Source organism: Cryptococcus neoformans, chromosome 3 (genome assembly GCF_000149245.1).
Source record: "Cryptococcus neoformans var. grubii H99 chromosome 3, complete sequence".
In the NCBI taxonomy this organism is placed as follows: domain Eukaryota; kingdom Fungi; phylum Basidiomycota; class Tremellomycetes; order Tremellales; family Cryptococcaceae; genus Cryptococcus; species Cryptococcus neoformans.
This window is the reverse complement of record NC_026747.1, coordinates 1,038,059-1,052,521: the sequence shown is the minus strand read 5'-3', so window position 1 is coordinate 1,052,521 and position 14,463 is coordinate 1,038,059. Positions and strand designations below refer to the sequence as shown.

General features: G+C 47.1%; 5 protein-coding genes; 2 read left to right on the top strand and 3 right to left on the bottom strand.

The window, feature by feature from the left end:
* Positions 1–373: 373 nt before the first annotated feature.
* On the bottom strand, positions 374–2,049 carry CNAG_02676 (hypothetical protein). XM_012192673.1 has 3 exons: positions 1,858–2,049; positions 1,645–1,799; positions 374–1,592 (listed from the first exon to the last, which is right to left on the bottom strand). The coding sequence occupies exons 1-3, from the start codon at positions 1,937–1,939 to the stop codon at positions 738–740; spliced, it is 1,092 nt and encodes a 363-aa protein (XP_012048063.1). The 5' UTR covers positions 1,940–2,049; the 3' UTR covers positions 374–737.
* A 105-nt stretch (positions 2,050–2,154) lies between these two features.
* CNAG_02677 (cytoplasmic protein) lies at positions 2,155–4,143 on the bottom strand. XM_012192674.1 has 11 exons: positions 3,928–4,143; positions 3,769–3,867; positions 3,583–3,703; positions 3,520–3,530; positions 3,426–3,465; positions 3,284–3,376; positions 3,148–3,227; positions 3,047–3,099; positions 2,983–2,992; positions 2,544–2,930; positions 2,155–2,487 (listed from the first exon to the last, which is right to left on the bottom strand). Exons 1-11 carry the CDS (start codon positions 3,952–3,954, stop codon positions 2,347–2,349), a joined length of 1,062 nt encoding a protein of 353 aa, XP_012048064.1. The 5' UTR covers positions 3,955–4,143; the 3' UTR covers positions 2,155–2,346.
* Positions 4,144–4,315: 172 nt separating this feature from the next.
* On the top strand, positions 4,316–6,156 carry CNAG_02678 (hypothetical protein). XM_012192557.1 has 10 exons: positions 4,316–4,499; positions 4,564–4,571; positions 4,625–4,648; positions 4,702–4,723; positions 4,808–4,879; positions 4,934–4,992; positions 5,045–5,156; positions 5,205–5,275; positions 5,334–5,488; positions 5,551–6,156. Exons 1-10 carry the CDS (start codon positions 4,451–4,453, stop codon positions 5,801–5,803), a joined length of 825 nt encoding a protein of 274 aa, XP_012047947.1. The 5' UTR covers positions 4,316–4,450; the 3' UTR covers positions 5,804–6,156.
* On the bottom strand, positions 6,116–8,646 carry CNAG_02679 (mitochondrial distribution and morphology protein 31). XM_012192556.1 has 6 exons: positions 8,121–8,646; positions 8,055–8,076; positions 7,228–8,002; positions 6,703–7,175; positions 6,568–6,650; positions 6,116–6,496 (listed from the first exon to the last, which is right to left on the bottom strand). The coding sequence occupies exons 1-6, from the start codon at positions 8,596–8,598 to the stop codon at positions 6,309–6,311; spliced, it is 2,019 nt and encodes a 672-aa protein (XP_012047946.1). The 5' UTR covers positions 8,599–8,646; the 3' UTR covers positions 6,116–6,308.
* Positions 8,647–8,753: 107 nt separating this feature from the next.
* On the top strand, positions 8,754–14,429 carry CNAG_02680 (VPS15 protein kinase; the record flags this gene model as incomplete). XM_012192555.1 has 15 exons in its annotated part: positions 8,754–8,911; positions 8,958–9,017; positions 9,075–9,320; positions 9,377–9,461; positions 9,513–9,935; positions 9,986–10,265; positions 10,326–10,768; positions 10,821–11,124; positions 11,180–11,323; positions 11,392–11,537; positions 11,601–11,737; positions 11,795–11,890; positions 11,945–13,119; positions 13,182–13,992; positions 14,047–14,429. 15 exons carry the CDS (start codon positions 8,754–8,756, stop codon positions 14,276–14,278), a joined length of 4,740 nt encoding a protein of 1,579 aa, XP_012047945.1. The 3' UTR covers positions 14,279–14,429.
* Between the last annotated feature and the right edge of the window lie 34 nt (positions 14,430–14,463).

Sequence of the window (14,463 nt, the reverse complement as noted above, 5' to 3'; positions counted from 1 at the left end):
ACTACTACTAAAAAGTGACGTTACCAGGTTTTGACATTCCAGCTTCGCTTGAGATCATTGTTCAAACAACGCTATCACAGCAAATATTCACCCACAAAGTCACGAAAGCACATGCAACACCCAAGGGCCATCTCCGATAACCCGCCTTATTATGCGGTGGAGTGAGGGTCTGGAAAGTGTCTTTTTTTGAGGACTTGGAACATTTGGGAGCCAACTTCTTATCGACGCTTCTGGTCAGCTGGATAAAGGAAACGAGGCCAGACTTGGAGGGAAATCGCTTTGGCAACGGCGAGCTTTCATCCTTCAACAGCGAGAGTTTTAACGATCCCGTTGACATCTGCAACTTGGACGCTGTAGTTAGTTGTGCTACTCGCTCGGTACACGATATCGCATAGTCATAGAGCACGATCCATAGCCAGCCATAGGTTACATCCAGTACTACCAGACAGGCCTCCATATAGCTCTTCACCCTACATAGCTAGAACTATACCATGTACCTACTACTAATGTATGCCAGCCTACTACACCTACCTACTACATATACGACACGGTTTCTGCCACATAATTACCGTCCCTATGGGAGGGTATAATCCCGGCAGCCAGGAGGTCCTTGTGGTTGCAACCCCTAACGCCTGTACACTGAGTATTTTCCGATCCTTTCGGTTGGATAATTGTTGAAATAGATTGCTACAACATCGGCCCTTCTCGCATCTTTTCAACAGGCATTTAGCTTGAATTCAATTCAGCCTGTTCATCTCTCTCTTTGCTTTTCCAAGCTTTCTTCCCGTTTTGTCAACCCCTTGCTCAATATGTTCCAGCAGCTCGTTCTGACTTTCAATCTCTTGGTGAATCTCCTCACCCATCCTCCTTTGTGTCTGCAGTAATCTGCTAAGATTTTGAAGCTGATCATCTTGTTGCGCCATATGATTAGTTTGAAGTTGCAGCAACTGGCGATCGTCTAGCGGTCGAGTTTGTTCGGTTTCTTGGGGAGGCTGGCGACCTCCAAAAACACGACCAGACGGTAACGCACCAGGCATGGATTGACCCGGTAGAGCCCATGAGAAAGCCTCTCCTCGTCTTCCCTCGGTTTCACTGCCCGCTGTTACACCATTGCCAGAGAGAGAAGGAGCAGTCCGTACACCCGCCTCTGCCATCCTTGCTAAACTGCCTCTTTCAACCTTCAAGCCCTCTATTAATTCTTCCCGTCTCCTGATTTCACCCTCGCCTATATCGCGCAGTTGAGTCAGCCCTTTCTCAAGTGCCTCCAGCCTATTTCCCACTTCCTTCAAATGACGTTTCGCTTCCACTCCAGCAGAACGTGAACCTGTGGCATTGGACATAGAGGCCAAGGCGTCGCGTTTGAGAAGAGCAGATCGGGCAGAGCGAAGAACAGTCTGCAGGGCGGCGTGTTCTAACAGCCATGACTGGGATGTAAATTTGGTTGTTGGCTTTTGAGTAGATGAGTTCGCTGAACTGGTATGAGAAGGAATGGAGAGGAAGTCGGAAAAGGTGTAGGCAGATCGCCATAAATGAGATTTGGTATTTAAAATAGAGCGAAGGTACTGTTCTAGTAGAGGTTTGCGCTCCCTTACCTACAATGATTTTTAGCGCATGTTTGATGCATATGATTCATAGAAAACTAACCTTATCCTTATTGTTCTTGCCAAGAGACAAACCCCATGTTTTTGGCGGTAATGGTGAAGGCGGCTCCTGACCAGTCGACGATTTAAGCTCGGCATCGAGAGCAACAAAATCATTATATCGACGTGAGACGGTCCAAGTCCTGGTTGGTGTTGTTACTAAGATACTGTCAGCATACAAGGCAACGCATGATACTTGCTCAGAGCCATGACAAACCCTGTATGACATATACAGTATGCGGTTTAGGGGTGTCGACTTCTTTAGTGGAGATGATTGAGATGTCTTGGATATTTGACATGCCGTAGGTTCTATTCTTCTCTTTCGGGGATTGTATGGTTTATGCTTAATACCCGCAATGTAGTTTCAACAGCCAGTGCTGTTGATATATGTTCGAGAGGCGGCGAAAAGATAAAGCAGTTTAACACCGGCGATGGCACAGAAGAACCAAAGCGGAGGTGGCGGGCTCGGTCTTCCGCGCCGGTCTCGGCGCGAGTTCCACCAACAAAATAAGAAGCAACGACGAACATATAGGCTCGACATTCATTTGAACAAAGAGATAATGATATATTCAGCAAAGATTGTCCATCTGTTAAGTACAGTAATAAAGTAATAAAGATACATAATCAGATAAACACTGCTATATACCATTGATAGCCCATGCAAATGCTACTATACTTGACCCTTTCATTGGTGAAACTTTTATGGCTACACCTTGACGTCCTCAACTTTCTTCGCGACTTCTGCAACTGATTCATCCTCTGGGTCGTCCACCACTTCACCAGTCCGAGGATTGACGAATTTTCCCTTGGTAGGGTCAAACGCAGTTGACGTGGTCTCATCGTCGCGCTTGACAGCACAATCAGTTGCTTTCTTTTGGACATTCGGCACAAACAACTACTCACATATCGTGCCAACATTCGGGAGATATCCCAATCCTCATCTTCTTCCTCGCCTTCGTCCACATGCTCATACAATTCTCCACCAAACTCGAACATGTCTTTACCGGTCATACCTGTCATCTTACCAGCCGCCCTCTGCGTCGCCTTGGCCTTTTCGAGAGCTTCTTGCTCAGCGGCCTTCTTCTCAAGACGATTCTTCTTCCAGGTGGCAAAAGTTTCTGGAGTGACAGGGGTGAGAGGAGGCTTGAGCTTGTGTCGCTCGACCTCGATGAATTGCTCAAGGGATATTTGGTCCTTCTTGGCCGCCTCCTCCTGCTTCTTTTTATCAGATTTGAGTACGAAACCCGGAGGAAGGGCGTGACGGTACATGCACTTATTACCCCCGTTGGGCTGTAATTGTTGTAAGTAAATAAAATTGCTGATAGCGAAGTATCCGACATACGCATTCCCAGCTGTGACAAAATTAGTTGATTGAGATCGACACTAGTGGATAAGATGACACTCACAACCATCCGTATTTTTTATCTTCGATAGCTTGAATGAAGTATTTACAGACAATCTATTTCGCGGTCAGAAACATCCAAAAGTACCATTTCATAATACTCACATCAGTTGCATTATTCTGTTTCCTTCCATTTTCCGTTACGACATTCCTGAGCTTCTCTTCGTCCCAAGTATCCATAGAGTCTGACATAATCGTTAGCTTCATGAACACTTTTCAGTAACGCATGCTAAAGTCTTACCTTTGGATTTCTCCTCTCGTTGATCGGCGTAAAGGTTGATCTTCTCCACCTTTCGTTCAACATTTCGGTCGTGAGAGAACTTGCACTTGTTACCTGTGGGCGCAAAGAATCAGCAAAACGTGCATAAAGCGATTATACACACCCTTTTCACAATGACCCGCTTTGAAGTAGACACAAAGCACCTGAACAATGTTATCAATAGACGGATCAATTCTTGGATTCTAATTTCTACCTACTGTCTTGGGATCTAGCAGAACCTGTCAGCATCCGAATTCGCAAGCGGGATATACGCAACTCACCAGTTCCAAAGGGCACTTTCTGAATCTGGGCAGGCCTGAATAACTCGGCTTCCATCTTCTTTTTTGCCAAAGCAGCAGCCTTGGCCTCAGCAGCCTTTTCTCTCTCCCTTTCCTTGGCTTTCTAAAATTCGATCTTCCGTTAGCAAACTACTTTTTTTTCACCAATCAAAGGCTTGAGAAACGCACATCGCCCTTGCTTTTACCAGCTTGCTCCTGCTGCTTTTGAACGGTGGCAATGTGCCTCTGAACTTTTGAAGACTTGTTCTTGTTCTTCATACCAAAGGTCTATAAAAATACCTTTGTAAGCTATGATGTATTCCCTTGTGATCGCAAAAGGATACTTACCTTGTCATCTTTGACTTTGGGCGGCATTTTGGGCAAAAGTCGGCTGTCAATAGAAGTATTCGAATTTAAAGAGGGCAGATTTGACGGGCGACCAGTTGCTGTTCAGAAATGAGGGATAAATGCGAGCCAAGATATGTCACTCGGGAGATATCGATGATGAAAAAGTACAGCTGAAAACTCTATGCCCGCGGAATACCTTTGAGAAAGCGGGCAGCAGCAGGCAGCAGGAGATGCTCAAATGTTTAATCGTTACGTAATTTTAAACCAGATGAGTTATCAGGCTCATCAGATTCCATGACGTAATAATCTGCATTTAAATTATAAATAATTAAATAAGCGACGACGCGACTTGCTTGGGCCTCCATCGAGCTGGGATCTGGGTGCGGTACTGGGTGATGGCAACATCTGTCCTTCCTTCCTTACCTCTGATTGACGTTCTTTCTTCCTGCGATTCGAGTGCACTGTCGACCTTTATTTCTCCCCGTAGGGAAGTTAATATTAGAGTTACGGCAGGTCTTCCAAAATGCCCATTAAGAAAGAAACCAAGGAAAAACAGGTCAAGGGTGATGAAGGTGTGTCCTTAGACCTTGTCATAGAGTGTTCCTTCCTTTACTAATCTTGCGCAATCTACCACAGCCGAAGAAGTAAGATTATAAACAAGGGGAATATAATGATACAAAGGCTTATATGACTACAGATGGTCCTTAGCTACATGAAAGAGGTGTGCTTAACCTTTAATAGAGCAGCGGCTAATACCATGATGTTGGCTAATAGATGAACCGACCGTACGCATCAGGTGAGTTCCATCCTTCCTTCCTGTATCAATACACTCTGTATTTCCAATGATGTTTACATTCATATCTACTGTACCTTTATATAGCCGATGTTGTTGCCAATTTGAAAAATCAGGTGCCCAAGACTACCGCTGTCAAGATACTAGCTACCCTCGCAGGTAGGTATTATGCTGTCCAATTAGTTATCTATCTGCGCTGACTCGTCATTTGAGAGAAGGGCCAGTTAACAGTTAAAACTTATGGAAAACAGCTTCTGTATCTCTACAACCAGGCGAGCACCTCTCCAGGTCAAGCGCCTTGTTTTACGCTGATTAAATATATAGTCCTTGTTGAGCGTTTTGGACAACGAAGAACTATCATCATTAGATGGACAAATCAAGCGTGTGCAATCAGAGCTTGAAGAGGGAAAGAAATCATTACGGCATCTTCAATGTGGTATGTCGAATACCATTGGCTGGTTTTTGCATTAAATAAGCGGAGTAGAGCTCGCTTCCAAAACGGCATTACCAAAGACCACCGAGCTGGAAAAGGAGATTGGACGGGTCAAATCCGAGGTTGGTACACCAACTCATCATGCCCGATGGCGACGGAGCTGACATTCTCTTCCATCAGAATAGCATCACTCTCGGCGCTTTGATTCCATTTCGTGGCACGTCGGAAGGCCAATCGACCATCACGCCCATGTCCGCTGAAGATATCCAGAGGATCGACAAAGATTTTATGCGGTGGCGAAAAGAATGGGTTGACCGTCGCAAGGTTTACAAAGAGTTAGTCTGCGATTGTGTTTTATCTTATCATATATTCAAGAGTGCTAATGCTAGGGTTCTAGGTTTATTAGCCAATTAATAGAATTTGGCCAGGTATCCAATATTTCCGAATTTGAAGAAGAACTGGGTGTCGACAAGGATGACCAGATAGCCACGGAAGTCGAGCAAGGAGAGTTTTGCAAACCACCTGCTGTTGTTCGGGCAAGGCTCAAAACCTCTTCTGCCAAAACTCGCAACTTAAGTCTGAAGCGGACGCCGAGCGCAGCTGGTGCTGCTGATGAGGATGGCAAAAAGAAAAAAGCGAAGAAAGTGTAGTCATTATGGGAATTGAACGAGTCAGAGCTGTACTATTATTAGAGAAGCCCAAGTCATCTAACTCCGATGTTGTAATAGTACGAGTAGAGTTTCGTCATGTGTGGTGCGTGTTAATAAAGTTCTCTAATGAGCTGTGTAATAGTGCTGTCATGCTAGGTAACATGCTAAGTATATACACGTTGTAAGCAAATGGTGGATTAATGCTTTTTCTCATCTGCATTATAGCCGCACTCGTTAGTGTCATCGACGCAGGACGAAAGACGGTGCTCTACTGAACAAAGGGGAACGGTGACAAGATACATGAATTATTGATGCGATGCGATGCAATGCATGTATAGGGTGAAGTCTGAAAAGCGTGAATATCGGTCCTGAAATGATGAGATATTATAGCGGCAAGGGTATACAACGAATACAAGACAACAAGTATAACAAACATCTTCGTATACCAGAAACCCAAAACATTAAACCCTCCTTTTTATTTCTTCTTATCCTTTACACCTTTTCATTAAACCGTGGCAAATTGCGCACCAACAGGATCAACCACCCCTCTCAGCATATCAATCAATACCTCTGCGCTCCTCTGTATACCCCATACTGAAACTTGTCTAAGACGACGAGAATTGGCGGCTTCAGAGGAAACGTGGAATGCCATGGCTTCGTATATTTGGTCAGATATGGATGTCATCAAGCCGGCTAAAGGGAAGTAAAAAAGAAATCTGGGGTCAGCCATTGCAAGTGAAGCTAAGAGAGAGAAAGGGACATACTTTCAAAAAGGGTCCACGACCCTTCAAAGTTGCTGAGATCGGCGTCCACTTGACAGTGGATTGGAACTAGCGTCTTGTTTGCACTAAAAATACACGATCAGTTGTATGGAAGGATAAAATCGAAGATATGCCTACTTGATGAACGCCACGATAGGTCTGATCAAGGCATTGTTGGTGACGGTTAAATCCGTCGTATACAGCGGCACAGCAGCCTTTAAATCCCTAAATCTCAGATCGATATCCACCACCACTTTCCGTTCTTCCTCCTCTTTCCCATAATCTCCCTTTTTCGGCGCACGCAGAGGCGGTCTCGCCAACCGATGTTGACCCGGGATAACCCCTACCAAACTGCTCTCAGCTGATTCGATCGCTCCTTTCAGTTTATCTCCATCTGGATCGTCTGGATGAACGCCATGCGAGATGGTAGCGACATTCCGCCCAATTTCGGCGAAAAGAGCTTGAAGGTCGACTTGGTCGTCCGGGTGATGGGGGAATTTGATGTCAAGCACAGCGTCGAGCTTGCCGGATGTTAGCCATGACATGGGTGGGGTGTAGCCAGAGGCGTATTGGACATGCTCGATGGGGAGACCGTCGATTCTGAATCGGGCCTGTCATCTGAGAGTTAGTGGTATGACAGGAGATTGTTGTGGGTAAACTTGCCATTCGCTTGATCATTCCTCCTTCCTTTTCCACTGATTTCCCAAGTTTCTGCGGCATATGCAGACTGAATAAACAGTTATCAAACTGTCCCGTGATACCCTCGGCGCTCATCAAATCATAAAACAACCATTTCTTTCTAAACGGTCCGACGATCATATTGAATATCGACACATTGTACGGTCTCAGCCCGGGTTGATACACTGTCACGAGCGCATCTTCTACATGAAACGACTCAAACTCGAAATCCCCCTTTTGTGTCGCATGCCGAAAATCAGCGGGATCAAGAGGCTTTGAAAGGTCCCACCAGACTGATCGTCTATCGACTACGCCACGGACCCCTTTAATGCGCACGTCTTTCACAAGACCTTTACCATCCAACCAACGCATAAAGCTGAGCGAAACTTCGAGCTGGTCAATGTTGACGTCGTACATTGTGTAATTGTCCTCTGGAGGTGCAGGCCGAGCAGCCAAGTAAGTCTCGGGGGAAATGGCAGAGGATAAGAACGGGATGGGTGATGGAGGTTTGGCGGTTGCGGCCTTAACTTGTTTCTTACCGCCCTCGACTGGCGCGGATGAAGGACCTTCATCAGGACGACAAGAAACGTAGACGTTTTTGAATGTAATGAGGGAGGACCCCCATTTGGGGACAATGGCCGATTCGAAAATGACAGTGACACCGGTGTTGTATGTCATATAATCGGATAACCAACGAGCGAGGTATTCTTGCAACGAGAGTGAGTTGGCAAGAGCGAATATTGCGGAAACGAATGTTGTGCTAAGATGGAATTTTAGTTTTTCAGAAAAACAGAGACTAGAGGAATGCTCACGTTCCGACAAGAATCCATACAGCTAGTGTGGGTTAGCCTCTGCTTTCGAAATGCCACGCTACCTACTGTTTCCAACTAAGAACCAGCTGGCAAATGCACTCATATCGTCGGTATTGAATCTTCTCCAGCCCCTGATTGTAAACCATTTGAGCCGTATCCTCATACGTTGCCACCATCCATTCGCCGCCTCCAACAATTCTTCTTTGCTGGGTCGATGTGGGGAATTGGGTGCGATCGCTTTTGATTGGCGTATGAGCCTCTGGATGAAGGGAGCATATTCTTGGGCATGTCCTTGAGAGGGAGGTGGGCCGGGATTATCGGGGTTGGGAGGCGGCTGGCTTGTGGGGCAGTCAAGGCAGCGTTTTGCGGAGGAGGAATTGAGCCGGCGAGGGACGTGGCGTGAGATGGGGCTGGTGGTCGTTGGGTGGGCGGCGTGTTCTGTGAAGAAATGGTGGATCGCCAGGTACCGGTCGGAAGCAGCTCTCCGGGGGCCGAGAGTGGCGGAGCGGGGGAGATACCGGAGGGGGAGAGGCAGAGGGCGCATACTCCGGCAGTGTAACGGGGGAGGTAGTTTTCGAGTTTTTGAGATATATCAATGTCATTCATCAACCGCACTGCAGAGGCCGAAGAATTTCTGACGTAGCAGAGCACGGGGAGTGGAGGCCACAATTACGTAATAAACAATGACATCATGACTTTATGCCTGCGGCGGGGTACCATGTTGTCTCCGCCAGCAGCATCTCCATCAAGACACCGACCCCCCATATTGTCGGCAAAGAACATCGTACTCACGAGACCACCAGATTCCATGGGATAAGGCCCGCACCAATGGGAAACATATCTTCCATGGCCAGAGCGTATGTAGCTTCTCTTATAGACCCGAGTGATGCTAAACGTCCTCAGCTCAACGGCGCTGGATTCTTACGTTGCCGAACTTGGCAATGACATCTCATACGACAAGAGGTATGTTTTCGGCTAGTGCACCTGCCTATCGACTGACTGCTTAACATGCTACTCCAGTTTGTCATCCTCCAGGTTCCTCAAGACCATCTTAGCTCGCCATAGTTTCGGGCCGATCGTCCTCAAGATATTCATTAAACCCGATGCAACCATGTCACTTCGGGTTATACAGCGAAGATTAAAGTTGGAGAGGGATATTCTTTCAGAACTTGCGAATGTGAACACATATCAGACATTTGTGGAGACGGAGAAGGCCGGATATCTTATCAGGCAATGGATAGGATCAAACTTGTATGACCGTGTCAGGTGAGTGCCTTGCTGTTCGGATTCGAGAGACGAATCTGACCATTTTTGGGATACAGTCAACAGCCGTACCTTGCCAATATAGAAAAGAAGTGGATCGCCTTCCAAATATTAACCACCCTTCGAGATGCTCGCAATCGCAAGGCCAGTGCTTTATCTCATATTTAGTCCATTCCTTGCTGACATTTCGTATAGGTTGCTCACGGCGATATCAAGTCTGAAAACATACTCCTCACTTCCTCCCTCTCTCTTCTTCTGACGGACTTTTCATCCTCCTTCAAACCAACGTACCTTCCACTTGACGACCCCTCCGACTTTTCATTTTTCTTCGATACCTCTGGGCGACGCGCATGCTACATCGCACCGGAACGATTTTACACCTCAGACTCCAAAGTGGCTGATCGGAAAAGGGCATCCGAGAGCGAAGGTGGGGAATGGTTTGCGAGGAGGGATGGGAAGATTACAGAGGAAATGGATGTCTTTAGTACTGGGTGTGTGTTGGCAGAAATGTGGGCTGATGGGCGGACGGTATTTAATCTCAGTGAGTTGTATGCGTATCGCGATGGCGCTTTAAATTTGAATGGAATGCTGGAAAATATCCATGACGTCGATGTCCGAGTGAGTCACCTTGCTTACATACTTTGAATGGAGCTCAATGGGAATTTTAGGAAATGATTGCGCAAATGCTATCAAGAGAACCTTCCAAACGACCCTCATTCGACCATATCCTTTCAAAGTACCGTGAAACCATCTTTCCCGAATATTTTTACACTTTTTTACAAGATTATATTAACTCACTCAACGAAAAGGCGGAAGATTCTAGTTTTAGGGATGATGTGGAAGGGGGATTCTTGCAACATTCAGCAGGACAAAGTGGTGCCAAGATTGACAGGTTATTAGACGAATGGGAAGGGATTGCCACTTATCTCGGTGAATGCCCAACCGATAGTGAGTGTTTATAATGCGACTGGTTTTCCGTCAGTCCATTTTGCTGACCAAAACGATAAGACGGCCCGGCACTACTCATCTTGAACGTGATCACCTCTTCCGTTAGACACTGTCTATTCCCTTCGTCCCGTCTACACGCCCTCCGCCTATTCTTAAATCTCCTCCCGTACCTCCTTGACGAAGACAAAATCGACCGCATTATACCCTACATCGTCGAGCTCCTCTCCGACGACATGCCGCATGTCCGCGCTGAGGCGTGCAGGACCCTGATTCAAGTCGTCGAGAGCGTCACCTCGGTGACTCCACAGAACGCGACGTTCATCCCAGAGTATCTTTTACCGCAGATGAAGCACTTGACGACGGACAGTGATATCTTCGTAAGGATCACATATGCACAGGCTTTGGTCAAGTTGGCGAATGCGGCGATGACAATGTTGGAGATGAGTCAGGCTGCGAAAGATGGTGCGTCAGTTCATGGAACTGAGTCTTCTGGTATTGTCGAGGTGAGTTCGTTGAATATGGCCGTGAAAAAATATTTATTTCATCAAATATCAGCCCGACTACGATGCGATGCTTCAAGAGATTCAAGCCGCCGTCGAGGAACAAGCTACAACCCTCCTCGTCGACCCTGCCGCCGCTGTCAAGCGCGGAATCCTCTCCTCCATTTCTGACCTGTGCCTGTTTTTCGGTCGTCAAAAGTCAAACGAAATCGTGCTCAGCCATATTATGACTTACTTGAATGATAAAGATTGGATGCTTCGGCTGGCGTTCTTTGATGGTATCGTGGGTGTGGGAGCGTTTATAGGTTTAAGAGCTGTGGAAGAATACGTGCTTCCGCTCATGTTTCAAGCGTTAGCGGGTGGGTATCCATCTTTGTTGACCCATTTCCAGATTGCTGATATCTCGCGGACTAGACCCTGAAGAAGCTGTAATGGCAAGGGTGATCGGCTCGCTGACAAGCCTCGCATCTCTCGGCTTACTTGCACGTATGCGATTATGGGATACTTTTTTCGCTGTGAAAGGGTTCATGTTCCACCCAAATGTATGGATTCGCCAAGGTTTGTTGAAATATTCTACCCTGTAACTTTCTATAGTCGCTGATGCTGACCGAAATCTGATGGGGCAGGCGCGGTGGGTCTTGTCGCAGCTGTGGCAAAAAACCTCCCGTCTTCGGATGTATGGTGTATTCTCTACCCTGCGATTAGGCCTATGCTCCATTCGGATGTCAAGGAGATGGATGAAGCGGCACTAATGTCGGCTCTCTTACCTCCTGTAAGTACAGGTACCTTGTCTATTTAAGCAAAAAATGTGGACAGAAACTGATGTGTCATATAGCTGGCGAGAAGCACTTTGATAGCTGCAAGGGTTGCGGCGCTGCAAAACACTCCACCTGGCTTTTGGGATATCCCCCCGCTAGCATCATCGACCAAGGTTGATCTTATCAATTCTCAGAAATTACCACCAAATAACCCGTGCGTATTTCATAACTGAACAATATAGGGATATGTTGACGGAAGTGTTGATTACAGTCATCGGCTGAGAGATAGCGGTATCTCTGCATTGGACGAGAAAAAGATCGAGGCGATGAAGGAGCATATTGTTAAACAAGCGCATGCTATCAAAGCGTACGTGACCTCTCTCTTCTTAGCATGCCAGAGCAGTAGCTTATAGTAAGGCAGGCGGGAAGCGACCGATCAGAACCCTCCGCCGGAGGCATCACTTGTCAATTCCAAATCTGTCTCCCTGACCGACTTGGGTGTAACGCCTCAAACTATCTTCATCAGTCCCCGTACAATCGGCGTCGATGCGGCCAAAGTCGAACTCCGACGTTTCCGTCCAGGTCTCGAGCCTGAAAGTCGCCGAACGTCGTTTACTACTAATCGAAGCGGTCGCGGTCCTGTTGATAACCCCTTAGACGAGATTCGCAGAAAACTGGCCGCCCTTGAACCGCTCTCAAGGCCTGAGACACCTACCGCAAAAGAAAAAGCGACTACAGCAACGACGACGACTACAAGTCATACTAGTCAGCCGTCTGTAGATACAGGCGCGAGCCCGTCAGAGTCCAATCTATCGTCGACACTGGATATCACTGCCATGACAAGATCTGGGAAGAAGAAAAAGATGGATTCAAAAGCTGCCCCAGCAGTAGGAGCATCGCATACCAATGCGGTGGGCACTACCACGATACATAACGAGCCGATCTCGGGTAGAACAACGCCCAATGCTACCGCTCTCAGCCAAATCACCCTCAGCGGAGCCAACACGCCTAAGGGACAGCCTGCGGCACCATATACCAGCTCTTATGAAGGGCATGATCCAGGAGTGAGAGCTTTCCTCGAGCAGGTTGATTTGGATAACTACCGAGAACCTCTTCTTGACTTTGGTCCTCGAGTGGGAGCGAACCATCGTAAACGAAATCCGCGCGTCAACAAGACGTCGTCTTCGTCTTCAGCTTCAGCTTCGTCGTCGCCAACTAACGTGACCATGATTGCCCATTTGACACAGCATGAAGGGGCGATCACAGGTATTATCACCTCGCCCGATAGCGTCTTTTTCGCTTCATCTTCAGAAGATGGTCAAGTATTGATCTGGGATGCAGCCCGTCTGGAGAGAAGTGTTACTGCGAAACCCCGCCTGGTATACAAAATGGAAGCACCGATAGTTTCCATGTGTGGGATCGATAATACATATTGCCTGGCCGTGGCGAGTGAGGATGGTCAGGTACATGTTTTGCGAGTGCATACGGGCGGAGGTAGTGGAGGGAGTAGTACGAGGTATTCAAAGGCAGAGTGCATCAGAACTTGGAACACCGAGGAGTCTGATGGTCATGTAAGGTTTGTCTCACATCTGCAAGGCAAGTTTTCCCTCTTCATATCTATGACATATTAGCTTCAGAGCTGATCATATAACTTGCAGACTCGACATTGCTTTTACTCACATCGATGTCTGTCATTGCTACTCTTGATATCCGAAGCATGGAAATCAAACAACGTTTCCAGCATCCACCAGAGCTAGGCGTCATCACCGCTTACTGCCTATCGACCCATTGGCTCATACTCGGTACTTCCATCGGAGTGCTGAGTCTTTGGGATCTGCGTTTTGGATTACTTCTCAAGTCTTGGAAAGCCGGCGGAGGTGTCACCAGCTGTCGCATCCACCCGTCAAGGGGTCGCGGTCGATGGATCATGGTTTCGGTATCGCCTACATGGCCATATGCTCTTCCGGGCACTTCGACTAACAAGTCAGAGGAATCTCAGCCTTCGAAACCTATCGTGGAGGTATATGATATCGAAAGCTCTAAATTGGTGGAAGTCTACGAAATAAGGAGCCGTAGATCTAGTAAACCTTCCGAGACCGTTCCCGAACCTATAGAGGTCATTCCCAATAAGGCTGCTCTTATCGCAGAGCTCGCTCGCTCGACACCCTCTTTGCCTTCGCTTGTCCCAATTGATGACTTTGACGCGACCAATCCTTTACCCACGCCGCCCAGTGCCGTACTTGATCTTATGGTCGGACAGGGATGGACTAGCTTGGGGAGGTCGGACGAGTCTATATTGATGTCGGTGCCGGAGTTAGGATCTTCTGACAAGAATGGTGAGGGGCAAGGTGGACCTGGATGGATGATTACTGCTGGAGAGGACAGGATAGTGAGATACTGGGATCTAATCAAAGCTCAAGATGGCTTCGTGGTCTGCGGATCTCAAAAAGAGAAGGACGTCAGTTTCCGGTAAGCCAATGCAATAGTTTGGCGGCGAATTTTCGCTGATGTATTTGTGATTAGTCGAATGCCCGAAGGTTCACCACCAACCATGTTCTACACTCTTCCAAATGTCCATCGTCAAGGGCAAGGACCCTCTCGGGATAAGGAACGACAACCTCTCCAACCCCACTATGACGCGATATGTAAACTTGGCTCATTAGAAACGCCTTTCTCAAGCTGCATTATAAGTGCTGATAGAAGTGGTATAATAAAAGTATGGAGAATGGAAGGGATGGCTGGTCCCTTGCGTTAGATGTGTCCTTCATAAGAATAGAATTTGTTATCTGTTGTGTACAGAAATATCGCTCATACCTTGCATGGGATACCCTTCGTATATGTTATTTTGTTTAGATTGTAACCTTTTAATAAGAGGGATATGCATGCACGTTGATATATATTGTGGAGCGGGTTTGGCAACACATTCCTCAGGACTAACTG